The sequence below is a fragment of the Megalobrama amblycephala genome, unplaced genomic scaffold, assembly GCF_018812025.1.
Source record: "Megalobrama amblycephala isolate DHTTF-2021 unplaced genomic scaffold, ASM1881202v1 scaffold420, whole genome shotgun sequence".
NCBI lineage: Eukaryota > Metazoa > Chordata > Actinopteri > Cypriniformes > Xenocyprididae > Megalobrama > Megalobrama amblycephala.
In genome coordinates this window covers 22,963-50,150 of record NW_025953369.1, presented here as the reverse complement: position 1 = coordinate 50,150, position 27,188 = coordinate 22,963, and the positions used below count along the sequence as shown (strand labels likewise).

Here is a 27,188-nt window from a genome sequence, read left to right as displayed (position 1 = left end):
TTGCTTTGGCAGAAAAGCAGATATGTTTATTAAGCACTTTAATATGTCAGAAAATTCAGCTCAATATAATACAGGAAATTAAATTTCAAAATGTGAACATTTTCGATGTACACAGTCAGCTATTTACAATCAAACTTCTCTTTAAACGAACTCCAGGCTCAGAACCAAAACAGCTGAACAAAGGAGGAAAAAAACATCAGTAACACAGATGGCTTGAGATTTCTGAATACTGTCCAGGGTTCATCTTCATCTTAAAAGTGTCCTTGTCCCAGGCTTAGTAAAGTGCCTTTCTGTAATTCTTCAGAGGACAAGCTTTCTGATGCAGTTACACCCAATATGGCCTTACTGAGCGTCTCCTCTCATAGCAAACAGATGTCTGAAATCCAGTCCACACCCACCCGATTCACCCTCCCCCACAGAGACCCACGGCTCGGAGACATGAGATCCGGCTTCAGAAGACCGTGGGCTTTTTTGTATCCTCACTGTGTTTTAACTTTGGCTTGAGGAGTATACATTTCAAAAACCCTATCCTGAAATCCAAATATTACTGCGGTTTGCTGCTTGGCATGAGTAAAAAGCACAATGACCTTTCAGTGACCTTATAATCAGAAGTCCCTGACATCGCCTGCCGCTTTCTCACCGCGACACAAGCTAACCCTTGTTGCATTTTCTTCAGTCGCTGAGAACTCTGCATTTAGCACCAAACTCTGTAGTTAACGATACACCGTCAGTTGTTTAAATACGCAATTATGTAAATAGAGGAAAACACAAACAAACAAATAAACAAAGACAGGTCCCACAGGGACTAAATAATGAAGCATGGTAAAGCCAGAGTTACTCTTCTTTAAGGGCATCAATAATGCTACAAATATAATATATTGTTAAAATGACGGAATAAGACATTTGTGGTTCAGGCCTGTGAAAAAATAATACAAAAAATTATAGCAGGCGACGCCAAATCATAGCACCATGATAATAGCAATACAGCACACACGGAAGCGGCTTTTTCTCCAAAATAAATATGTGCGAAGAGTAAACTAAGACTGGTTTCATGATTTTATGAGTGCACAGAAGGACTAATGGAGATTTTAAGAGACTCAGACGTGAATATGACAGAAAGTTTGTGATATTTGTCAGAGGAAACAACGTACTCCAGCGGCACATTGCTGTCAGTTGCACTTATACAGGTCAAGACAAAACAAAACAAAAAAAATTACATTTCTTTTTTTAAAGTAAACTCTTTTAAAAACAAACAAAGCATTAAAAGGCAAAAAAAAAAAAAAATTAAATTTAGATTTTTTCAAAAAAGAAAACAAAGGAAGAAAGTGCATCCACTGCCTATTAAATATTAATGCATTAAATTAAAAGCGTCTGTGTGCATCATGGTCATCACAAGAAGGTTGGAGCATTGACAGGCACAAGTATTAATTTGCATCACCGTTGGGCGACAATCCCCCATTCAGTTCTTTCATTTTCCTTTCTTCTTGAGATGTTCCACAGAGAAATGTGAGAAATGGTTTCAGATCTTTTGCGGATGAAAGCGTTCACTTTGGCACAGTCTCTTTCTGAATGACCAATAAAGATTAAGACATCTGAAACGGCATCAAAACTACACGGGTCAGAATTTGAGAAGTTATTGGCAGTCCTACAATACATATATGAGTGGTTCTCAAACTTTTCTCAAACATCTTTAAATGTCATGTACTCACCAGTTATAATGGTGTCTCTTTTTTGCAGTTTAACCCAGGGTCTGATCCTTCAATCTGGAGCTGTAGGGCTTGTTTCAGGCTTAATTCCGTCTCCCCAATTGGGTAATTGTCCAGTAGGTCCTGGTGGCCCCTGCTGGGAACAGTTCTGGGGACTGAAACTCTCCCAAGAAAAACCTGGTTTCCCTGTAGGTGGTATTTGGGGTTGGTCATAATGCCGTTCCTCTTCTTCTCTGCACAGCTCTGGGGCTGAATGTAAAACTGCTCTTGCGACTGGACAGAATCTACGGTGTTGGATCTGCCCACTATAATCTTACACTGAGGATCTTTAACTGCAATGCTGGACACTGGCTTATTGAGCACAAGCCTTTTATCAAACTGAGTCAGCTCATACTCAAGAACCTGGCCCTGTGAATAAGAACTATTCTTGCTTTTCTTCTTCTCACCAGATGTTCCCTTGTTCGAGCAGTTTTGGCCATTCTTGGATGCTTTGGTGGACTTGAGGCCTGGCTTCACCTGGCTCCAGTCAAACTCGCTGGTTGGAGAGCCAGGCTGAGTGCCTACAGACCTGGTGGTGGAGGAGGGAGAAACGATGGATTGTCGACTGCGACTGCGAGGCAACGAATGCTGCTGGATCTGCTCAATGAAAGAGAGGGCATGTACGCTGTCGATGGGGACAGTTTGGGCTGTCGCAGTGGACGAGGTGGTCCTCAGTGAAGAGTTCTTTGAACTTTTGAGTGAGTTATTGGAGAGGGAGGACTTCTGCCGGTCCACTGTTGAGTCTGGAGACTCTGACGGTGAGCTGAAAGCATGAACAGGTCCGTTGGATTGTCCTCGTCCTGCAGAATGCACATCACCAGCTCCTGTGCTTCCAGAGCTGCTAGATTTTATAGTGAGTGACTGCACTTTCCCTGCAACTGAAACTGGCATTTGTTGCTCCATGGTGTGGACGGGAGATGGGTTACAGCCATTGAGACTTGTGGCACCATATTTCTCCAAGAGTTTGATTATGGAGCTGTGACCACCTTTGGCTGCCACTCTCATGGCTGTGCGTCCAAATTGATCAGCGTGATTAGGATCTGCACCATGTTCTAGAAGAATCTGAACCACATCAATGTGCCCCTCCTGAGCAGCAATGCCCAGAGCTGTAGCACCCTGGTTGCATGTGTGGTCTACAACAGTGCCATTATCAATCAAGATCTGAACAATCTTTATGTGACCCTGCCAAGCTGCAGACTGGAGAGCAGATCGTTTCTCATTATCACATGAGTTCACATCTGCATGGTAGTTGATCAGCAACCTGACCATCTCTACGTGGCCTTGCCAACACGACACATGCAAGGCTGTTCTCCCTTCCATATCGCTGGCCTCAACATTGGCTCCATTTTCGAGGAAGTACTCTGCCATTGCCAGGTGATTCTCAAGTGCCAGGATGTAAAGTGTTGGCCGACCGTCTGCATCCTTGAAGTCAATATCTGCCCCGTGGCTCAGCAACAACTCCACAATGTCTCTGTGTCCCTCTAGTGCTGCAACTCGAAGAGCATTTCTCCCATCATACCCTCTCTGGTCAATACAAGACTTGTTCTCCACCAAGATGTGCACACAATCATAATGACCCTCTTGAGCAGCCAGGATCAAAGGGATACGTCCATCATTGTCAACCTCAATGCAGCGGGCACCTTGTTCAATGAGAGCATCACATACTTGTCTGTGTCCCTCAAAAGAGGCCATGTGCAAAGGCGTCCAGCCTGCGTCGTCTCTGTGGTTTTCGTCGAGTCCTCTGTCCAGCAGAGTTCTAACAACCTCTACGTTCCCCTGTGCAGATGCAATGCTCAGCACAGTCCTGCCTTCACTGTCGATACTGTCCACTGCTGCACCCCAGAAAAGCAGAGTGTTGACAACAGAAGCATGTCCCATAGACGCTGCAGCAAGCAGAGGTGTTCTCCCATTGTTATCCGTATGATCAACATCCGCTCCACCTTCAAGAAGCAGATCGACCACATCCACATGGCCCTCGTAGGCAGCCACCAGAAGCGGAGTCATGCAGTCTTTGTCGCAGTGGTCCACCTCCGCTCCACGATCGATCAGTAGGCTCACGACTGCGCCGTGGCCCTTGCTTGCTGGCACACAAAGAGCAGCGACAGAGAGTGCCGTCCTGCCATCCACATCCTCGTGGTTGACCTCAGCCCCATGATCCAACAGATGCTCCACAATTTCTCTGTGGCCCATGTATGCTGCAGCGATCAGCGCTGTTCGTCCTTCATTATCTGCCTTGTTCACTTCGGCTCCATGCTGAAGAAGGTTGAGGACAATATCTTCGTGACCTCCCCAAGCAGCAGCTCTCAGGGCAGTTCTACTATCTGCGTCTGCGCAGTCCACCTTAGCACCTGCATACAGGAGTGCAGACACAACTTCCGAGTGGCCTCCCCAGGCTGCAGACCTAAGGGCGGTCCAGCCATCATGATCTGTGTGATTGATGTTAGCGTCACACCCGATGAGACAGTTGACCACCTTGGTGTGGCCCTGTCTAGCGGCCAGAGTAAGTGCCGTCTGACCATGGTTGTCCTCCAACTCCATGTTGGCTCTTCTAGAGATAAGAAGGTTCACAACATCCAGATTTCCGCTGTACGCAGCATTGGCTAAAAGAGTTCTCCCGTTGGAGTCAGTCTGATTAACAGAAGCGCCATTATCTAGTAGAGTTCGAATGGAGTCCTCACGTTCCAAGGCCTGTTGCACAATGCATGAAGCATGGTCATCTTCATTGCTAACGTGAGCCCCAGCTTTGACAAGTAGTTGAAGCACCTCCTGTTCTTTTGGGATGGAAGTGGACAGGGAGTCTTTAGCAGGGGTGCCATTCCACACCATCCAAAGGGCGAGATTAAAGGGCTCGATCTGCAGGTTAGAGTTGATCAGATGATAGGCAAACTCTTGCACCTCAAGAGGTTTAAGCTGCTTTGCTCTGCATGTGTAACTCATGGCCATCATTCTGTGTCCTTCTGCTGCATTGCAAAGGTATTTTTGTGTGCAGTGTTTAACATCCAGGAGCCATTCAGCAAAGCTGTAGTGAAATAAGATCTTAGTGCTGCCGAGTCCATTAATAAGCAGCTTGGAGAGAATGTCCATCTTCTTCTGAAAGTCCTCCATTGTCAAAGTCATGTTTTTAGTCCAGACTGCATGATAGAGCTCCCTGACAGTCAGCGGCCTGCAGGCAGCCAGAATTACATTTAAGATAGGCTGGACTTTAGCAAACTGCTTTCTGACAAACAGTCTCTGGCAGAGCCAAAGGTAAAGTCCATTCAGTGTCCCCGGGATGTCTCGAATTTCCCGCAGCATGATGAAGTTCTCAACCACTCCGTCAAGAACACGCTCAAGGTACAAGAAGCAGCCACTGCTCTTTATGTGAAGCTGGTTCAGCATCTCTGCGGTCTCCTTGGTGAGGTGTTGCCGTAGGGCCTCCTCCTGGTCTAGCCGGTGGAGGATGTATTGCTGCACATCTTTTACAATGTAGGCCTTCCGTAGGTCATCTAGGCTGATCTTTCGGAATCCTACAAAGAGGACAGAGACAAAAGGCGATTAGTTTGGCCTGAGATCTGTGAGGTTTACACATAACATTACTCTAACAACAAAAAAAAAAAACAGTAAGTTGATAGCTGTAGATTGCTATGAGTATCAGCCTGAGAATATGACACATAAATTGTGGATAAAGTCATAGCATTTACTGAATTTTAGAAAACTGGGACACAGCTTTCAGCAGACAACACTGACTTTGCATATTTGATCTGGTGATGTCAGCTCCCAACTGACAAGCATCTTCAAAAATAATTGGGTTTTTGGTAAAAAAAAAATTAGGTTTGATGTGAAAAGATGTGTCTTCAAAAATACAAATTTACAGAGTTTGAATACCCCTTTTGTCTCCTAAGTTGCAGAATTCATACAAATAATAGAGATAAAAGACCTTCAGAAGCTATATAATACACGTACATTTCCCACAAGACAATAATCATTTACATTATTCATCCCGTTTACAAAGTTTCCACCCCCTTGGTTCCTAGTGTGTCTTCTTGAGCATCAATGAATGTTTGCACCTATTGCTCAAAACTATAACAAAACAAACAAACAGTCATTGATTATCACACAATCAGAAAAACCAAGATGATGATAACAGGATCATTTAAGTCAGTTCAACTATTCTTTTGCCTTGTGGGATATATCTGTTATGTGAAATTGTTTCATCAGGCCAATGCTAAACATGAAAACAAAATGCATTTTTTAAATGGTAAACATCTTGCAGATACCACAAGAGGAATGCAAACTTGTGCACTCAACTATATCAGCAGCATTAAAAACACAGAGAGAGAGAGAGAGAGACAGAGAGACATTCATCACCTTACAGAATATACAAAACTCAAGTCCAGAAGTCACCGATAAAGGCACTTTTCCTGCAGAAAAGATGAGTGGAATTTGCTTTGTTTTCTCTAGCAAATAAAACAAGACGTATAATGATTCCTGTGGCAGAACTAGGTCACATCTGCAACTTCACACAGTTTGAGGCATTCAAGAGTTTCAAGTAAACTGTAAAGAGACATTTGCAGAATAAAACAAGGCAGAACCAAGGGTTTTACAAACAAGCACTTATGCCAACAGATGTCAACAGCTTAGGCATTCTGCTTCAGATAAGTGCAAATTCCATAGTTTTATCTGGGTCGGCATGCCTGTTTAACAAGGGCCCGAAGGGCAGATCAAGAATTTTATGCACAGATTTTATTTACAGTTCCCATGGACTCAAACTCAGAGGTCAAAGGAAAGGAAAAAACATGAACTTCTCTAAGGTCGTTCACATATGTCTTAATCTTTCTGTAGCCCCCACTGGTGGGAGAGCAGCAAAGCATTTTTTCCCCCATGTAATTTAATTGGTCACTCACTCATACAATCTATACAAGTCTATTTTCTATGGGAAAGAGGATAAAAATAGGACTTCTTCCTCTCTGAAAGGAGTATGTTTACAACAATCCCAAGTTAATACAATACACTTTTCAAGTCAAACCCCAGAAAAGTGTTTCAGCTGTTCAGAAAGACAAACCAGCAAAACAAAAACAGAATACAGATTACATCTTTCCTGGCCAGTCCCTTAGTGTTTGAAAAGTTCACAAAACCTCTTTTGAATGAGATTATATAACGTCCATCTTTCTGAAAGGGCTCAGGAGTTATTTTCTTTGTCTTTGGTGCTTAAGGCCCGGGGCTGCCGTCAACAGCTGAGGTTTCCCAAATAAAACCTGTGTGAAATTTAAACCGGAGCATGAATGACAACAGAGACACACCTGTGGAAAATCATCCCGCCTTCCATGCTATCTTTTTTTCTTCTTCTCCTTCATACCATTGGTTTTCAATATCTAGTTATTGCATAACATTTAGATCCAGTTTACCTCTCACAATAACCGGATTAGTCAAAGGACCTGTTTACACCTGGTATTAAGATGCGTTTTGGTGTAAAAGGGCTCTAAAATGTTTTGAGCTTGTCCACTTTCGACCACTTCCAGAGGCAGTCGAAAACGCATTAGACCGAATTGCTTTCATAGTATAGATTCTCATGTGGTTGAATGTGTTCAAAACGACACAAAAGACCTCCTACTCTCCACCGACTGACCTAATGCGTAAACATTATTTGAAGCGTTCTAACCAGACAGGATTTAAACTTTGTCGGCTGAAGACCCAAGTTTGGTTTGAAGATGAAAAATGTACCAAGCACAATGTTCTCTCACCATTCCTGATTTCTAATACACACTCACAGTGTTCAGCCGATCTTTTGCGGTTTTATGAGCAGAAATGAAAGCTGCTGCTCACCGTATGTTTTTCCGTCATCTCCGGTCGTGTTCGTATGTAAATTGTGTGAGCTTATTTCATTCATTAGATCGAAAGATCTGAAAAACCCATACATTTACACACCCATAGACCCTACCCTCGAAGATATCAGGACAGAAGTGGTCGAAAGTGTACAAAAGAGACAGATTAAAACAAGCGTAAATGGGAATGTTTCTCTTTTGTCTACTTGTGATCCGATCTACCATAATGCATCTTAAAGGGTTACATCCTAGGTGTATATGTCTTTCTTTTGGGCTTCAAAATCTCGGCTACTATTCTTTCCCATTATAATACTCGGAAGAGCCGGAATTTTTATTAATAACTCAGACTGTGTTTGACTGAAAGAAGAAAGTCATATACACCTAGGATGGCTTGAGGGTGAGTAAAATATGGGATCATTTTCATTTTGGGTGAACGAACCCTTTAATACCAGGTGTAAACAGGGCCAAAAGCATATACTGCAGGTTACAACCCATGTTCCTGCTTTGAGCCCCGGCCCAGCTGAGGGTTGTTTTTGTCGTTAGTGGACTAACTGACCCAGACCTTCACCCTGCCATTCAAAACACACAACAGTCTCCATGCCTTGAGCTTGTGCGACTCCAGATGAAGGAAATAGAAAGGCTGAAAGAGGAAGGGGCCTTGTAGGGGGACTAAAAGTGGGGCAGTGGAACAGATGACCCAAATATGTTATTTGGCCAGCGGGCCTGCATGTAACTAACTCATCTGTTTAAGTAGGTTGAAGGGATGTTGGGTTTGGAAAGCTGCCACCAGTTAAAGAGTTCACAGGGTTTAGAATACGGGTTACAAATTACTGTCTATCTAGTAAACACTGGAGTCATTTCAAGAGTTCAGAGCATATTCAAGATTTAGCATTCAAAAAAAGTTATTTTTTCTAGCCAACTAAACCTCTTTCTTTATGTTTTCAGCATCCTACCAAACACATGTACTTTCAATCAGAGAGTCGGGAGGTCGAGGAAAGCCCTGTTCTAGCAACAGGATACCAGTGCCAAATCTGACCCTGTTCTCCAGGTTTCCACAGAAGAAAAGGTGGTTCTGTGCCAGATATTACTTCTTATTTATTATTAATACTTTAAAATCACAATCCGATTCTAAAATAAGTATTGATCTATATATATTTTTATTATTAAAACTTTAGTTTTGCGACTTTGGTTATCAAATTTATTTGTTTATTTTTATTAAATTACTTATTTATAAATTGTAAATTAATTTAAGTACTTAGAAATAATTAGAAATTAATAATAAATCAAATTGTATGTTAAGTATTAGACACCAGAATAGAAATACTCCTGATTCAGTTTAGCTAAAAATATAGAAATATGTTAGATACATATTACACTCTCTGACAACATACATTCAAAAGGTTTTAAATACTGTATTTTATTAATTAAATAAGGTATTTTTCATTTTATTTTTTAATAATAGTTAATAAACATAGGAGCTCAAATGTGTGACCTTCTGGGTTCATCATATTTGATGCTAAATTAATTCTGTCTAAACTTTAATTTTGGGTGAAGTATATACAACAAATATTGTCGCTGTCCACAATACATATTGCTGCATTTTTGTATTGCAATATGTTGTGACATGATACCTCTAATTAACTACTTGTAACTAAATATAGCTTCAAACCATACAAGCAAACATACGGTAATAAAATGCAACAAAGAAATGTGTTACAAGCAATTAAATAAAGTGCTTTCAGTATCTGAAAGTTTTCCAGACAAGCACAGTGAGGGATCATTCTCTTTTTCTCAGTATTATTGCTGCGGCAAGTCTAAAAGGCTGCAATCACAATAATGCACAGATCTATTTGAAAATATCAGACATAATAAAAGCATTGATTGCATTTAGCCATTTACACGGAGTTCACAGCGTTTTTCTCCAGTCTGAACGGCAGGTCAGAAACTCTACAGCACCTGCTGATAAAGCCGTCTGACAACAACAACGACAGAGAAAAGAGACGCTGCTGTTATATTCACAGGCAGGCTCAGGAGATGCTGCAGGCTGTTGGAGAGGAAACTGGATCTTCAGCCATAAATGAATTCATCAATCATATGACAGAACGACAGACAGGTGTGCTTACATAAGGAGTGGCCATTGTGAACTGCACTTGGGTGTGTGAACCTTCATATGCATGTAAAGAGACAGCATGAGTTCCCAGAGGAAAGAGGTTTCACAAATGAGATCAACGGTTTCACATTGTCTGCATTGAGATCAAACCTTTTGCATAAGTCTCCTGCTTCTCAAAAAGAACCTCTGTAATCTCACACGAGCTTCAAAAATGTCTCAAATTGTGCTCTAAAGACACTGTTGATTCAGTTCAATTCAATGTTCATTAGACTGATGTTGCAAATTCAGCGTCATTATTCAGATTATCAATTATCAAAACAATCATTAGTTAAGATGGCGTCTTTGAAATCATCTGGGGTCGATTTGGCCTTTCCAGTCTGTCTGAAATAGAGTCGTGACAGTCAGATGTTAAAGCCGCACAGAAATCCTAAACCCCACGCACATGTGTCTCCTGATTACGTCCTATTTTAACTCGCTCTCTGTACATGCGGTGAAGGTTCTGCATGAATGAAACATCGCTCTCCCTCGACCGCCCTACACATGCGAGCGTCTGCTGCTCCGCGTTTGTAATTATATGAGATGAGCTCTAACCAAAGAGAGCAAAGTTTCCTAAAAATACACTTGAATCAGCAAACTTCCCGAACACAAGCTACCCAATTCAAAGCTCAAGTGTGTGCGTGAGTTCTGATCCAAATGCAGTGCTTCAGCAGTGATTTTTAGCAGTGTGTTGAGTCAGAGGACTCTACGGCTCTCACACAGAGAGAGAGAGAGAGCTAAAATCATTATATACAAACATAAAATCATGCACAGACATGTTCTCCGCTGCAGACGGAGATGAAAGACTGTTGCTCTATTGTTGAACTAGATAGTGGAAGAGTATGATATCATAGTATGTTATTTTACTTAAAAGTGCCCCTATTATGCCATTTTAGAAGCTCTTAATGTTGTTTTGAGTCTGTTACAACAGGTTTACATGCATCCAAGGTCAAAAACACTAATTTTCCCGTAATATCCATTGCTCTTTTCTCACAGTGTCTGAAACGGTTAAATCAAGGAGTCGTCTCTCTAAACTCCGCCTTTCTGAGAGCCTGCTCTGCTCTGATTGGTCAGATGGCCCAGTCCGTTATGATTGGTCAGAAATCAAATGGCTATTATCATATCTGAATTTCAGCACTTCATAAACATTGATACGAACAGTAACGATGGCGTTGGTTTTACTGCATCGATCTTCCTTTGCATCCATTTGATCAGTTGGGAATTCACTGGGAATCGAACACACAACCTTGCCGTTGGTTAGTTAGTGATTTAATCACACAATTTTCTCAATTCAGCATGCAATTTTTGCAGCTTTTTGTAGCTATACTTTAGTATTATAATGTTTATCACCGTGTGATGTGTTCCTACATTAATTATAAGTGCATTTTCTTGTAAACACATTTGCTGTTTGTTATTACAAAGTCAAAATGATTTGTCACATCTTAAGCTCCATACTATTTTAAAAACTAGTATAAGAACAAAAGAGAAACAAGTCAGCCAATCAGGAAGCAGGGGAATCATCTGTACGATGACAGCTCAAGGTACGGGATGTTTGCAGGAAAGACAGCAACACCAGGCACTTCCTGCTCTTTCAGTCTGCATGAAGCATGAGCTCAAAAGAGATACACATTCATATTCTCAGGGCCTGAATTTCGGTGCAAATACAAGACTTTTGACTTTTGTATCATCACAAAAGTTTATCATTTTCATGTCTTTTTAAGTCATGTCAATTTAAATATTCATGTGTTTGGCACGTAAAGCTGCCTTGCAAACAGCTCACTAGTACCAAATTAAGTTCTTTTTCATGGTTTATTGCTCTTAAACGGCCAAATACACACAAAAAAATATGCCAAAATGCCCATCTTGGCGAGTATCTTCAAACACAGTCGGTTATGTCTTTATTGAATGTAAACAGTTAAGAAAGAAAATATGAGTATCAGTATATTGGATCTGTGCATTCGCTCTTAAAGTGACAGCAGCCTAATAAACCTGCTGCCGTCTGTGTCATTAATGTTAATCAAACAACAAAAGACAGAAAATCACTCACTGCTCTTGACTGAATAACTTTTTTTTAACTTTAATTTCAAGGATTAATCTGTTTTTAATTTAAGTTGAAGACTATCCACTGTTTACATTTGATTGCTTTATTCAATTTTTGTAGTATTTCTGTACCGGAATACTACTGTTAGACCTACCTGAAAAAAACATTCATTTGTATCTTTATTCTATCAGCTGAGGTAATTGTAACTTTAAAAAACAAACAAATCAAAGCTCTTACATATGCTTCACATGTGGACAAGGGCTCGCTCTCTCTCTGGGTGTGTGTGTGTGTTAGAGAGAGTTTTTCCTTCTGATCTGTGCAGATTCCCGGCACTGAAAGCGAAAACCAGAAGCATTCATACACAAGTATTTCCCCCAAATATCAAATGTGTTATTGATTTTATACAAACAGTTCAATAAATAAGTTATTGTGACAAGACGCAATCTTGTCAATATTGTCTGTTTTTGCTCTATTTGCCACTGAAAAAGTTCAAAACAAAGCTGTGACAAAACCGTTGTGTGTCTCTGAGCAAAACACAGCTGTGTTTCATTCCTGAATGAATCAGAATCATTTATGAACAAATCAATGAATCAATGTTCCATTCATAAAGACAGCTGTTTACTTTGTTCCTGAATGATGTTTGAATGAGTCTAAATGAATGACTCAATGTGACTTTTTTATTTAAAGTATTTCATTCTTTAAAAAAAAAAAAAAAAAATTCAGAATATTATTTTTTAAACATTAATCTCATCATAATTTATGCAGTTGTAATTGCAGTGTAAACACATTTACTTTAGATACTTTAGATGCAGCTTCTGTGTCACTTCTGCAGTGCAAAAAATTAATTACTGAATTCAGAATTATAATGATATATTTTACATGATAATGCATACACAAAATGAAGTTAGAAAAACTGCCCATATAAAGGTTAAAATGTCCATGGAAAATAATTTAAGATGGCAAATGTTGCACCTTAATGAAAAAAAATGAATTTCCGTCACCGCTGTGAACTGATCAGCACACAGAATATGAAGAATATGAAAGGCTTCAGGAGTCAGCTGTCAACAACCGGCCTAAACCAGCCAACGCACCAGCACAAAAACAAATGGAGACATTATTTTTTGTCAATATCGCACAACCCTAGTTGGTATTGTGACAACCCCATGACAAACTCTTTTAAACCAGCAGTGCGACAGTATGAAGGTTCTGCACTATTTCCCACAGATTAACCTTTGACCCATGAGCCCCGTCACCATGGGAATGGCACAGAGGTCACAGAGATCTGCCCCTCTCACCCAAACACTGCTAACGGTCAAACGTGTTAATGAATAAGTGTACGCATGTCGTGTAGTCGGGTGAATCTGACATCTGACTCGCAGAACAAAGCAGCTGTGTTGGTGCATCTCTAGTTCACCTGCTACTGAGCGCCTCAATCTCACTCTAATTATCATCCGGAAGTAGTTCTGATTGGATATGCGATGATGTTTCTAGCTAATATTAACATCCCCACCAACAGCCTTACATTAGCAGAAAACAGAATAATGTGCACAATAAGAGCATGAATGTGAACTCAGAAAGTGAATCGAGTGAATTTTGATCATGTGATGCAGGTGTTTATAATCTATGGTTTAATGCATCGGATATTAATGCTGCACACGAACCACTTCAGGCTTTCAGTTGATCTTCTGGTCTGAGGTCAGTGTTTACTGGTCACTGATGTTTACTGTGTGCCGCCACACACACACACACACACACACACACACACACGAACAGAGTGTATTTTTACTACCATAAACTGACCTGGATTCTGAAAGCCTGCCGCCTGTTTCTGTGCTGAGACACACACACACACACACACACACACTAAATGCCAAAAAATCTCAAATAAAGTCCTCTCAGTCCAGCTGGGATGTCACAGTATCTCAGCATCACAAACACAACACAAAGCAATGTGAGACGACTGAATATCACAAGACTAATATGTGCTTGTGCAATATTACAGCTTGTGGTTTGCAAAAATTGTGAACGCGTGGCATATGACAGCGTGTTCTACAAAAACAGGCAACTTTCAAAACTCAGAACCGCAGAACAAAAAAAAAAAGAGCATTTACTGAAACAAAACTGCAAAAACATCTCCAGAAATCTGACATCATAACCTTGAGCACATCAACATATAATTAGCCACATTTATGCATCAATGCCACATTCAAACGTCTGAACATCCACACTGCAGATAAATTCGACTGTCAGTTCAACTTTTAGTGCTTAATCGTATTCTCTACACACATACAAACGAATGAACTCATGAAAAACTCAACAACCGCCTTTACAAAAATTTGTGGATGGTTTATTTTAATGCAGTCCCGGATCGCGTCAGAGGATTATATGTTTGTTCGGAGCATTTGACCACAGATTGTTTTGTAAACGAGGCACAGTGTAAAGGAGAGTTTGCAAAGAATCTTTTGTTGACAGATGAAGTGCTGGATCTAAAGCAGCTGTATCACAAACCGTCAGTCAATTATTTCATAATACTTTGTCTGAAAATCATGGTTTTATATAGATGATGTTTTCAAAACATTGATACTGTTTCCTATGCAATGACGGTAGCCAATCATAACAGCGGCCATTTACTGACAAGTCTTAATGGAGCCGCGCCTTAAAAACGGATCATTTCAGAGAGAAGGTCAGAATGAGGGTTGAAAATAATTATTTTTCTGCATATGTATTTATTTTTTCTATGCCAAAAAAACTTTATTAACATTATAAATGAACCTCAAGGAACATATTAAAAGAATTTTTTAAAAATTCATGTCATCATGACCCCTTTGGTCGCTGTAATATTACTTCAGTTAAAAAAAAAAAAAAAGTGGATTCCAAATGCACAGGATGCCAGAGCGTTGCCATGGTTACCACAGTGTCAATCATTCTGTTTTGGGGCAAGAAATCTTTACTAATATTACAAGTGGCAATTGAGAAAGAATATGTTTGCTTATGTAGTGCCGTGCCAGATTCTATAGCCTAAGTATTTAAATGTCAAAATCAGGGTGAAAATATGAAAATATATTAAAAGCAAAAATGTATATCAAAATCTCTTTCTAATAAAAACAGAGAAAGAATAATATGCTACAAAAGTGTAAAAATGCAGAAAAAATGAAGAAACGTCAGAGTGAGAAAGACACAGGACAGATTTAACAAACTTTGTCAATGACGGTTTTTGTTTCAGACGGCTATGGAGACAGAATCCATACCGCCAAAGCAAACAGCAGCATTTATCTGTCCTCACATAACACATGCTCACTGTCTTTCTGCTCATTAGAAATATTCACACATCTGGTGCTGATTTCCTGCTGCAGGCGCTGAGAAACTCATCCAGTCTGATCTCGAACACACAACAACTGCTTTCCTTTCTACTATTGGGGCATATTATTATTAAAATGAACACATTACAATATTGTATTCATCTGGAAAAACTAAGTAAGCGAAAGTACCACATAGGGCTGGCTGGAAATCTAAATTTCTCGATTTCAATCAATTCTCATTTTGATGAACCCGATATTTATTCGTAAATCCCAAGAATCAATCTTTTAGTGCTGTTTTCAGTTGATGCATGAACAAAACTTCACTAAACATTATTTGTAGCTCCTGCCATCCAATAATCACAACAATCTTTGTGCTTTGATGCCAGTTTTATCACTAAATTCAGTCAATAAATGTGGTTTTGTGGCTCTTTCATGTGTGGTGACAGATCACTGAATCGATCATCTCTTTCTCTTTACTATTAGTTACAGCACCAAATAAACATGAATGAACATCAGAAGGTGTTGAAAGATACAAAACTTGCTGAAACGAATCATGTCTCATGTAATCGATCAGTGTTTTAACCACGGAAAGACGTCAATAAAACAGCTTGAGTCATGTAACATCACATTTACCTCAGAAAAGCCATTCAATGACCATAAACTCAAAAGTTAGCTAGAAAAAAAAATAACTCTAGAAGAGCATTCTGATAAATATATGCACTATATTTTTACTTCAATATTTAATGTATGTTTGAATAAACCTGTCTTGAAAACAAGTTTATTTGTTACAAGGGTGTCTCTGCTTATAGTAAGATGTAAGACTACTCAAAAGAACACCCATATTTTTTGAGCACACATTTACAATACCTTGCAGACGATTTTTGTTCTTCATAGACAATGAGGAAAACCAGCATATGAAAGAGAAAGACAGAATACTTCAAACGAATGAATTATAAAAATGTTCATATTTCAGAAACTGGAGTTGAAACAATTATGTCATTAAAAAGGTTATTATTATAAAAACTGCCGTATGTGGAATTTAAATGTTTGTATACAAATCAGTTTTAACCTTCAATATTAATGTTCCCAACTTAAATCAAGATCAGAACTGAATCGAAATCGAATTGAATGGTGAAAGTTGTGTCCATGCCCAGCCCTAGAAACACACTATCAGCCTATCACTGTATAACACACAAAACTCACAATCGCAACGTCAGTACAGTTGCTGCTCTGATCTGATAAATGATAATCAGATTATGGTCCTCTGTGATCACACAGTGCAGGTAAAGAGCGTCACCTGTGAAGAGTTTGGTGATGTGTTTGTTCTGTCGGCGGGCGGAGCAGATGAGCAGGAGCCATGGCGGGAACAGCTCGTGATGGGCAGCCAGCAGCTCGGCGATGTTTCCTGACCTCTGGTCTCTGTCTCCGATCAAACAGCCCTCGTCCACCGAGTCCACCACCACAAACAGAGCCTGAGACGGAGCCTTGCAGCTCAACAACGGCAACAACACACACCTGAGAGACAAACACACACAGATGAACATGTATCTCAGGTTCTTACAACATACTGCTAAAACAAAATTTGCTGTAACATTTAATGTTTTTAAAGTGCATTTTTACCACATTCACAAAAGAGTTCAACTCTGTCAGATTCAGCAAGTAATTTGTCAAGAGTGATTCAAATATATTAGTACAGGGCCCTATTAAATGCATTTAATTTTTAACCCAATTCTATGTTTTCAGTTTTATTTTATATGGGTTCCATTTTAATGGTTTAATTAAATTTCAATAAACTAAAGGCACATCTAATTAATTTAATTCATAAAACATTATTAAACTTCATTACATTATTAAACCCTTCTCATTTCAATTTTGAAATGTGTTTTATATTTTTTATAATGTTTTATGATTAAATACAAATTTATTATCAAAAACAGTGGTAATCAAATGAATGCACAATTTACATAATATTTTAAAACGCTGTCAAATTTAGCAATTCCTTTTTATTTTCTGTGCTGCACTACAAAGGTTTACGGTTTAAATTATTAACATGGATGAAAAAAAGTGTGATATTCTATTCTAAAAATAAATGCTTTAAAAAAAAAAAAAGTACTTTCTGCTTTACAATAGTAATATATTTCTGGGGTGTTGTAGTGAAGACCTGCGAGTTTGTGTGTGTATCTGCCAATAGTTTTCTGAACTTTTATTTTGGCGGGTTATGGTGAAGAGCCGCGAGGTGGTGTATCATATGATAGTTTTCTGAACATTTATTTTGGCGTGTTGTAGTGAAGAGCTGCGAGTTTGAATGTGTATCTGCCAGTAGTTTTCTGAACTTTTATTTTGGCAGGTTGTGGTGAAGAGCCGTGAGTTTGTTTGTGTATCTCCCGATAGTTTTCTGAACTTTTATTTTGGCGTGTTGTAGTGAAGAGCTGTGAGTTTGTTTGTGTATCTCCCGATAGTTTTCTGAACTTTTATTTTGGCGTGCTGTGGTGAAGACCTGTGAGTTTGTGTGTTTCTGCCGATAGTTATCTTAACTTTTATTTTGGCGTGTTGTAGTGAAGAGCCGCGAGGTGGTGTATCATATGATAGTTTCCTGAACATTTATTTTGGCGTGTTGTAGTGAAGAGCTGCGAGTTTGAATGTGTATCTGCCAGTAGTTTTCTGAACTTTTATTTTGGCAGGTTGTGGTGAAGAGCCGTGAGTTTGTGTATCATATGATAGTTTTCTGAACTTTTATTTTGGCGTGTTGTAGTGAAGAGCTGTGAGTTTGTTTGTGTATCTCCCGATAGTTTTCTGAACTTTTATTTTGGCGTGCTGTGGTGAAGACCTGTGAGTTTGTGTGTTTCTGCCGATAGTTATCTTAACTTTTATTTTGGCGTGTTGTAGTGAAGAGCCGTGAGTTTATGTATCACATGACAGTTTTCTGAACTTTTATTTTGGCGGGTTGTCGTGAAGAGCCGTGAGTTTATGTATCACATGACAGTTTTCTGAACTTTTATTTTGGCGGGTTCTCGTGAAGACCTGTGAGTTTGTGTGTGTTTCTACACACAGTTTTCTGAACTTTTATTTTGGCGTGCCGTGAGTTTGTGAGTGCATAACATTGTTCTTTGAATAATCAAACAGATCGTCAAAGCAGGAACGATTACACAGCTTCTCATTATAAAATCACACTCTGGCAGCTGTTTGTTAAAGGCACATGATAAGAATTTTAAATGGATTTTAATACATTGGATTTGATGGTACACAACATGACTTGTGCAGTTTCAAGGTTAAGCAAAGACTGTATCAATAGCATTTACTCTCTTACATCTGCAGTAAAATCAGTCACCATGTCACAGCTTCATTATTCAAATACTGCATATCTGACCGAGACGACAGAGACGAGTCTGAATATGGCGGTTGATGGAGTCTCATTGTGAACCGGGCTCTCAGCCCACGTCACACACACTAACAGAGTGTGTTTGTGCATGAGTGTGGGCGCATGGCCTGAAATCTCCCAGCATGCACTACAGCAGTGAAATACAAGCAGATTGTCAGGTAGCAGTCATTGCATCATTTAACCGTGTCAGTGACACACATCATCACCGAATAGTAATTAGGCTTGTCAATATACCAAATTGTTATAAACATAACCTCACAAGTTTCATAATCCTCAATATCAGTTAATAACTCCATCCTACAACTACTATAAGCATATCCAACTCCACAATATGCAAATGTGTGCATATCCAAAACACAGAGAAAGGTGAACCAGGTGAACCAATGTCGGCATGAAAAGACACTGATTAAATCAAATACAAACTACATGATTGTTCACACTGACATCTGCACCTGTTCAGAGGAAAAGAGTCGCACTCTTTCAATGTTGTCTGAACCATCGGCTACAAACTGCTGAATCATCTCTCCGAGAGAACGAGAGAGACAGACAGAGATCCAGCACGTTCATCCTTCATTAGTTCTTAACCGCATGACCAACCCTCAATATACTGCGCTGGAATAAATAAACCGATTCTGATTTCAGATCAGCGTTCGGTCCAAACTGACCCATCTGATTCAGAGCTGTGTGTGTGTGTGTGTGTGTGTGTGTTTGTGTGTGTGTAAGAGTGCATGCATTGCATGTGTGTGTGCATGCACCATGTGTGTTTGTGTGTGTGTGTGTGTGTGTGTGTGTGTGTGTGTAAGAGTGCATGCATTGCATGTGTGTGTGCATGCACCATGTGTGTTTGTGTGTGTGTGTGTGTGTGTGTGTGTGTGTGTGTGTGTGTGTGTGTAAGAGTGCATGCATTGCATGTGTGTGTGCATGCATCATGTGTGTTTGCGTGAGTGTGTGTGTGTGCATGCGCATTTTTGTGATTTATGAGCACACAAATGTGTAAATGACATGGGTATTACACTGGTATTACGACGTAAACATGAAATTTGTTTGAGTCCTCATATTTAAAATAGCTTTAAAAACACACTAAACAATGTTTTATTAAAAATGTAAAAAAGCAGAATGTTTTCTGTGATGGGCAGGTTTAGTCCTCACTAAGATAGCAAAACAAACCCGTGTGTGTGTGTGCGTGTGTGTGCGTGTGTGTGTGTGTGTGTGTGTGTGAACGAACTCTTGCCTTTGGACATGTGTTTTGATATAACCTCAAGTGAAGGTCTCACCTGCAGCTCACACCTGAACTCTGTGAACTCTGCAGTTCTGCTGAATGTGAGCGAAGGTCTGTAGATGATTGTAAGAGCTCTGTGTTTGTGTTAAGAGCTCGAGATGAATATGATTTATGAGTCAGCGTTTGGTGTATTCAGTATCAGTTCTGTCTTTGCAGAATTTACACTAGGCTGCCGTTAAAACGTTAGGGGTGAGTGTGTTTGTGAAAGAGTCTCTTCTGCTCACCAAAGCTGTATTTATTTGATCAAAAATGCAGTAAAATTGTGAAATATTTTTACAGTTTAAAAAAGCTGTTTTATATGTGAATTTATAGTAAAGAGTAATTTATATCCTGAATTTTCAGCATCATTACTCCAGTCTTCAGTGTCACATGATCCTTCAGAAATCATTCTAATATGCTGATTTTAGTTTGAGGTTGGGTTTGGGTCGTGTCAAGACAGCGTTTTGTTTATAGGCCAGAAGCTTTCAGACTCGATGAGGATCTGGTGCTGTTGTCAAAGGAAACGTCCGCTATGGTGGTAAACTGAAGCTTATTGATCGGGTCACTGACATACTGTGTTTTTACCGCGGTCAGCAGGCGGGTTAAGTGCTTCACTGCTGATGAATCATTCCAGGATATCTTTAGAGATCTTCACGCTCAACGTGTCAACAACTGATTTCACCTCAAAGTCAAAAGAAATATAAATATGAATTTTTAATATATGATAATTTTTGCACTGTGGCGTTGTTTTCATGACTCTAACACACAAAAGTGTGTTAGAGTCAGAGTTTGAGTCTCAAGCCATTTCATCCACTTTATTCTGGTATTTTGTATGGAGTACAAAGCATGTGTGAAATGCTGCAACACACACACACAGACACACACACACACACACCAGATGTGTGTTTGAACTGAATCGTTGGATAACATTCAATAAGGCATGAATTCAACACAGCATTTATTACACAGGGCACAACAAAAAGGCAACGGCTCTCTTGTATTTGAGAGCCTTGTATCTTGCATTGTTTATGCAGCCATAAGTGTTCAAATGAACGTTTTAAATAGTGTAAGTGCTGCACATACAATACTTATGGTATTACCATATTGACAATACTACCGTAAAAAAACAACCAAACAAAAAACAAAAAAAACAAAAACAAAAAAAAACACGGGCATCGCCAGTATTTTGAAGCTTTAGTATTGTGATACTACCATAGTACCGATATACTGTGCAACCCTAATCAAAAAAATAAATAAAAATAAAATAATAATAATATTTTTAATAATAATAATAATAATAATAATAATAATAAGTATTAATATTTTGAAATAAAATTAAAATACAAAAGAAAAAAAGTATTTCAGAATAATAATAATATTAATAATTTTATTTTACATTACAACTGTAAAATCACAACAAATATTTATGGTTGTCTTCATTTCTTCATCAAATATCTTCATCATTAAACCATAAAACTTTTGTTTTGGCAGAAAACCACAGGGATTATTTTAAAAATTCTCTTTTGTTAATAAGAGCTTCTTATCACAAGTATGCGATTCTGAGATGGATCATGAGCTGCTCACATGTAAATGAACACAGTGCTGCGCTTCACTCTGAAACACAGCACAGACATTTCATTAAATCGTAGCCTTTGTGATTTGTAACCGATTTCTAACCGTTAGTCGACTAGAAAAGGCTTAATTGACCAAAACTGGCATTAGTCAGTTAGTCACAGAAAAAAAAAAAACCTGTCTGTGACAGACCGACCACTAACGACAGGAAATCCAAACAATCGCCTATCATTCATCGGCTTCAAATATGGCTTATTACTTGAAACGTGTAAGTAGTAGCAACTTTACAAGTACGCTTGCTCTAATGTTAATGTGCGCTATTATTTGGTGCATATTCAAGTGTTTGTGTGGAGCTCGCGCTTACTGCATGACATGAAGGCGCCGGTGCGATCACTTGCATTTAACTTAAAATACTCCATTTTTGGTCATTCAGAAAATAATAATTCAACATTCAAAACTGTAAATGATTTGCTTTCATTTCTGTAAACTCACAATAGCAACAAAACATTGTACTTTTGTAAAATAATGAAAAACAGGATGTGCTTTCTGCCGTCTCGGTCTCTGTGAGCTTGAGAAATAAATCTATATAAAGCTTGAAATGTCTACTTTTGAATGAACCAATTCAAATCTAAAACAAGTATTTTCAGATTATGTAATCTGTATGAAACGTGCATATAGGTGGATCCACTACTGCAAAGATGACGAGTCAGCAATGTCGACTTCATCTCTGCTGCCAAAAACACACAAATGGTTTATCAATAAATTATTAAAATGTTCAGACAGTCTCCTTCTGTTTTTTTTTTCACTTTTTTAATTTGCCGATGTGCTGCTGCAAACTTTATGTGTGTGTTTGAGCGCTGATTAGGCTATGTATTATATACCTACAGTATTGGCAATTAAAGGCTCATTATTATGATTGATATGGTTTATTAATATAAACATACGTTTAGTCGACTAATCGCTTAAATGAACGACCACTAGTTGACTAGAAAAATCTTTAGTCGAGGGCAGCCCTAGTGATTTGATAATTGCACTATGTCATATCACTGCTTTTATTTAAATTAATCGTGCAGCCCAACTTCATATATTCTAATAGTAACAGATAGTTGCTTTATCGTTTCAGGAACTTTTCATGAATTAAGTGTTTTAAATCTACTCTTCTGAATGACAAATTTACATCGAATGAGAACTACCATTGACAATATCGACTGCTTTATAGCTAAAAAGTCAAAAGTTGAAGTCATTTCACCATAATCCTTTTTTTCTGTGTATTTATATTGTATAAAGCTCTATAGAAATAAATGTGATTTGACAAATAAATGTTTGCATGTGGTGACGCGCGTTCCTCACCTCTTGAACGTCTCCGCTGGGTTTCTCTCACACTCTCCCGGCTGCAGTGCGCTCTGCACCACCGGCTCTCTCACTTTCTCCTCGTAATCCGGGACGAGTCCCGACCGGCATATCTGAGACACCAGGCCGCGGACGAACCCACTGACACACAGCGTGTCCGAGTCCTCCGGCCGGCAGAAGTGGAAGCCCAGACAGTGCTGGTGCAGCCCGCGGTGGGTGCCGTGAACGGAACCGGGCCACAGTAACTCCGTACACAGAGCCGTCTTCCCGCTGCCGGGACCGCCGACCAGCAGAACCCCCCACGACCCGCCCTTCCCCGGCCCGCCAACGGGGTGGAGCGATTCGGTGGTTCCCGGAGCGCTGAGGTTGTTGGTTTTCTCCTGAAGGCAGTGCTGGATCTTGTGGAAGACCCACTCGCGGCAGTAGAAGCGTTTGCCCTGCAGCAGGCTGGTCTGGGCCATGATCTGTGTCCTGCGGGTCAAGAGGGGCGTTCAGATTGTACTGGGCATGCTCAAATCCAGAGAGGGCGTCTGCGTAGACACCCGTTCATCATCATGACGATGAGTTTGAGTGACCGTTCCTCCCTTCGACGAATGCAGAGGACCAATGCAGAACTGGAGCCTGAAGGCAATGGGGTTGAATGTTGGGGGCGTTTCAGACCCTACACAGTGAGGTCTCCATAATGCGGCTCTAACGGGCTGATGAAACACCCTGAAATAAACACACACAGTCACCATTAAAGCAAACATGTAATCAAAATTCACCCTGTTTACTTTCTTAACACTTATTTTAGTGAACAATTAGCTCAAACATGGTGTTAGCAAAAGGTCATGGTTTCAATTCCCAAGAATCATGGGTTCGATTCTCATTAGTCATGGGTTCGATGCCCAAGAGTCATGGGTTCGATTCTCATTAGTCATGGGTTCGATGCCCAAGAGTCATGGGTTCGATTCTCATTAGTCATGGGTTCGATGCCCAAGAGTCATGGGTTTGATTCCCATCAGTCATGGGTTCGATTCCCATCAGTCATGGGTACGATTCCCATCAGTCATGGGTTCGATTCCCATCAGTCATGGGTTCGATTCCCATCAGTCATGGGTTCGATTCCCATTAGTCATGGGTTCGATGCCCAAGAGTCATGGGTTCGATTACCATCAGTCATGGGTTCGATTACCATCAGTCATGGGTTCGATTACCATTAGTCATGGGTTCGATGACCAAGAGTCAATGGGCTCGATGACCAAGAGTCAATGGGTTTGATTCTCAAGAGTCATGGGTTCTATGGGTTCGATTCCCATTAGTAATGGGTTCGATTCCCAAGAATCATGGGTTCAATTCCCAAGAATCATGGGGTCGATTCCCAAGAATCATGGGGTCGATTCCCAAGAATCACGGGTTCGATTCTCAAGAGTCATGGGTTCTATGGGTTCGATTCCTATTAGTCATGGGTTCGATTCCCATTAGTCATGGGTTCGATGCCCAAGAGTCAATGGGTTTGATTCCCATTAGTAATGGGTTCGATTCCCAAGAATCATGGGTACGATTCCCAAGAATCATGGGGTCGATTGCCAAGAATCATGGGGTCGATTCCCAAGAATCACAGGTTCGATTCTCAAGAGTCATGGGTTCTATGGGTTCAATTCCTATTAGTCATGGGTTCGATTCCCATTAGTCATGGGTTCGATGCCCAAGAGTCAATGGGTTCGATTCCAAAGAGTCATTTGTTTGATGCCCAAGAGTCATTTGTTCGATGCCCAAGAGTCATGGGTTCAATTCCCAAGAATCATGAGTTTGATTCCTAAGAGAATGAACTGATAACATGTATACAATGAATGCAATGAAAGCCGCTTTGGATAAAGCATCAGCCAAATGTATTAATGTAAATAAATAATGAATAAAAATTCATCAAAATATAATAACTTTATCAGTCCACCATCACACTTCAGTTTACATCAACCAATAAATCATGAATAAAATCAATGCAAATTCACTCTGAAAAACCACTGAGCCATGCTGACTTAATATCTACATTTATGGAGTTAGCAGACACTTTTTTCCAAATCAACATGATATACAGGTTTATTTCACAACTAGATTAGGAAGCAAGCTATTTCGCAAAAATTCCTATGCAAATACCTCCGATGAGCATCATTGGTTCTTTCCAAGTGCACCTCGTATGTGCTGCCTAACTAGACAGCATCACTGGCATCACATACACATGCTGCAAGCATTTTGGCCAACATTCAAAAGAGCAACGAACCACTGAAACATATGCAAATACTGAGCCAACTGTGAGGAGGAACATCTCGTGAATCAGCAGCATTTTAGGACTTTCAGGGATGACTCGGAACATAACATAACATAATATGATGCCCAAAAATGTTGTTGATTCACAACGATACTATGATGGCCCAAAAATGCTGACTAGGTTTGACACACAGCCAGTGTCTCCTAATAGAAAACAAATCAAGACTGTGTCGCCAAATAATAAAACCCTCAGTTATTTCTGTAAAATCACGCTAAAATAATAAGGGATCTCTCTAAAACAGTAAGTTAATTTGTCAAATTTCTTCATTTTAAAGACAGTAACGTTAGCTGATAATAATTCAGAGTTAGCAGGGTTTTACTGTGGTAAGAATAACTATAGTGTAGTCGCTATTGTTTTTAATGGAAACTTTGGTCACCATAGCAAATGTCTGTAAGAGCCAAAGCGAATCTGAGCGCTGCGATTCTTCAAGCGGCTCATCAAAACAAACGCGTTCAGAACCCGACAGAAACAGTAACGGGTCACATAAACCAACCCGAGCTCCGCCCGTCCCGGGTGACAAAGACTCTGAACACCCACACACGCGTTACACGGGTCCGAGTTTCCCAGCATTAGACATTCATTATTCTTGTATAAAAACATTTATTTGAATCGTGTCGGTTATTTTAACGGCTAAAACTGGCCGTTTGCTCAGAGCGCGAGCGACGCGACGCGACGCGACGCATCAACAACAGAATGCTCCTGTTACATTCAACGCAACTGTCGGCACGGCAAGCGTTGCGTTGATCATAATGGGAGCGTTCTAGTTTGTCGCGTCGCGTCACTCGCGTTCAGGCTAGACGCGGTGACTCTGAGTGGAACTTCAGCTAAAAATCTAATAAATATCTCACCTTCAGCGCTTCTGTACTCCCACATATCATGTCTCATCCACATAGGAACACTCTTATGCCGGTTTTCTGTCGTTATTTCCAATCCCGATTCTTCCTTTCACATTTTCCACTCGGGTTGTGTGTCGGTTTGTTCTGTGGAGCTCCTCCCGCAGACCGACACTCGCTGGACCAGAGACTCCGCCCATTGGTCGTGACGCATGCGTAGAGGATGATGGGAGATGTAGTTCTGTTAAACATTCGCCAGCAGACGTTAAAGGGTTAGTCCACTTTCAAATAAAATTTTCATGATAATTTACTCACCTCCATGTCATCCAAGATGTTCATGTCTTTCTTTCTTCAGTCGAAAAAGTTTTTGAGGAAATCATTCCAGGATTATTCTCCTTATAGTGGACTTCAATGGACTCCAAACGGTTGAAGGTCAAAATTACAGTTTCAGTGCAGCTTCAAAGGGCTTTAAACGATACCAGACTAGGAATAAGGGTCTTATCTAGAGAAACCATCGGTCATTTTCGAAAAAAATACAACTGTATATGCTTTATAAACACAAATGATCGCCTTGCACATGCTTCCGCTTTCCGTATTCTTCAAAACGCTTACGCGGTATGTCCTACGCCGTCCCTATTCTACTTACGGAACGAACACGGGGCCAGTTTCGTTTTTTTCCATAAGTAGAATAGGGAAGGTGTAGGATATACAGCGTAAGCTTTTTGAATACAGAAAGCGGAAGCATGTGCAAGGCGATCATTTGTGTTTTGTAAATGTTTTCATCAAAAACCTTAATTTCTTTTCCACTGAAGAAAGAAAGACATGAACATCTTGGATGACATGGAGGTGAGTAAATTATCAGGAAAATTTTATTTGAAAGTGAACTAATCCTTTAACCATAACCAATGCAAACATAAATAATCGTTGCATATAAAAAGGAAATAATAAATAAAATTTCATATGTAAGAAGTTTCAGAACTGAAAACGTCCTTGTTAGTCCAATAAAAGCTTTTATTGACTCCAGGCCTAGCGAACGACTGGAGTGTGTTAATCTATGACATGAAACGCCGCCACTGCAGAAGAAATCAACGCCTACTTCATCATTACAATGTTAGCCCCGCCCACTGGTGTGTTAGTGAGTGAAGAGCGATACAGGACTAAAATAACATTACCTTTCAAAGGATCCTAATGTTAGGAATATGGCTATTTATTTTCAACAATGTGAATGTCTCAGTTGAGCTTTATTTATTTGCATTCGTGATTTCACTGTGGATTCTTTGGTAAATCAATCGCATTTCAGCACAGGCTTTGCAAACTTTTACGATATGGACTCGACAGTAATGCAACAACATGTCAGTAACTGTGTTCATTCTAATGCCTGATCTGATATTAATGATTCATGTACAGTCAGATGTTCTTTGTGTCAGTAAATCAAACCAGCAACTAAACATTCAAC

The 27,188-nt window shown here is 39.8% G+C and overlaps 1 protein-coding gene across 3 annotated transcripts; it reads right to left on the bottom strand.

The window, feature by feature from the left end:
- LOC125261513 (ankyrin repeat domain-containing protein 50-like) lies at window positions 1–25,942 on the bottom strand. 3 transcript variants are annotated; one of them, XR_007183333.1, is made up of 6 exons: window positions 25,748–25,942; window positions 22,592–23,302; window positions 16,330–16,547; window positions 1,710–5,251; window positions 1,439–1,592; window positions 1–707 (listed from the first exon to the last, which is right to left on the bottom strand). XR_007183333.1 is itself a non-coding variant. In XM_048180067.1 (5 exons), the coding sequence occupies exons 2-4, from the start codon at window positions 23,050–23,052 to the stop codon at window positions 1,713–1,715; spliced, it is 4,218 nt and encodes a 1,405-aa protein (XP_048036024.1). In that variant the 5' UTR covers window positions 23,053–23,302; window positions 25,748–25,942; the 3' UTR covers window positions 1–1,609; window positions 1,710–1,712. The 3 variants fall into 3 exon arrangements, 2 of the variants coding, with proteins under 2 accessions (XP_048036024.1, XP_048036023.1); XM_048180067.1 differs by having other exon boundaries at window positions 1–1,609; XM_048180066.1 differs by having other exon boundaries at window positions 1–1,592.
- Window positions 25,943–27,188: the final 1,246 nt, after the last annotated feature.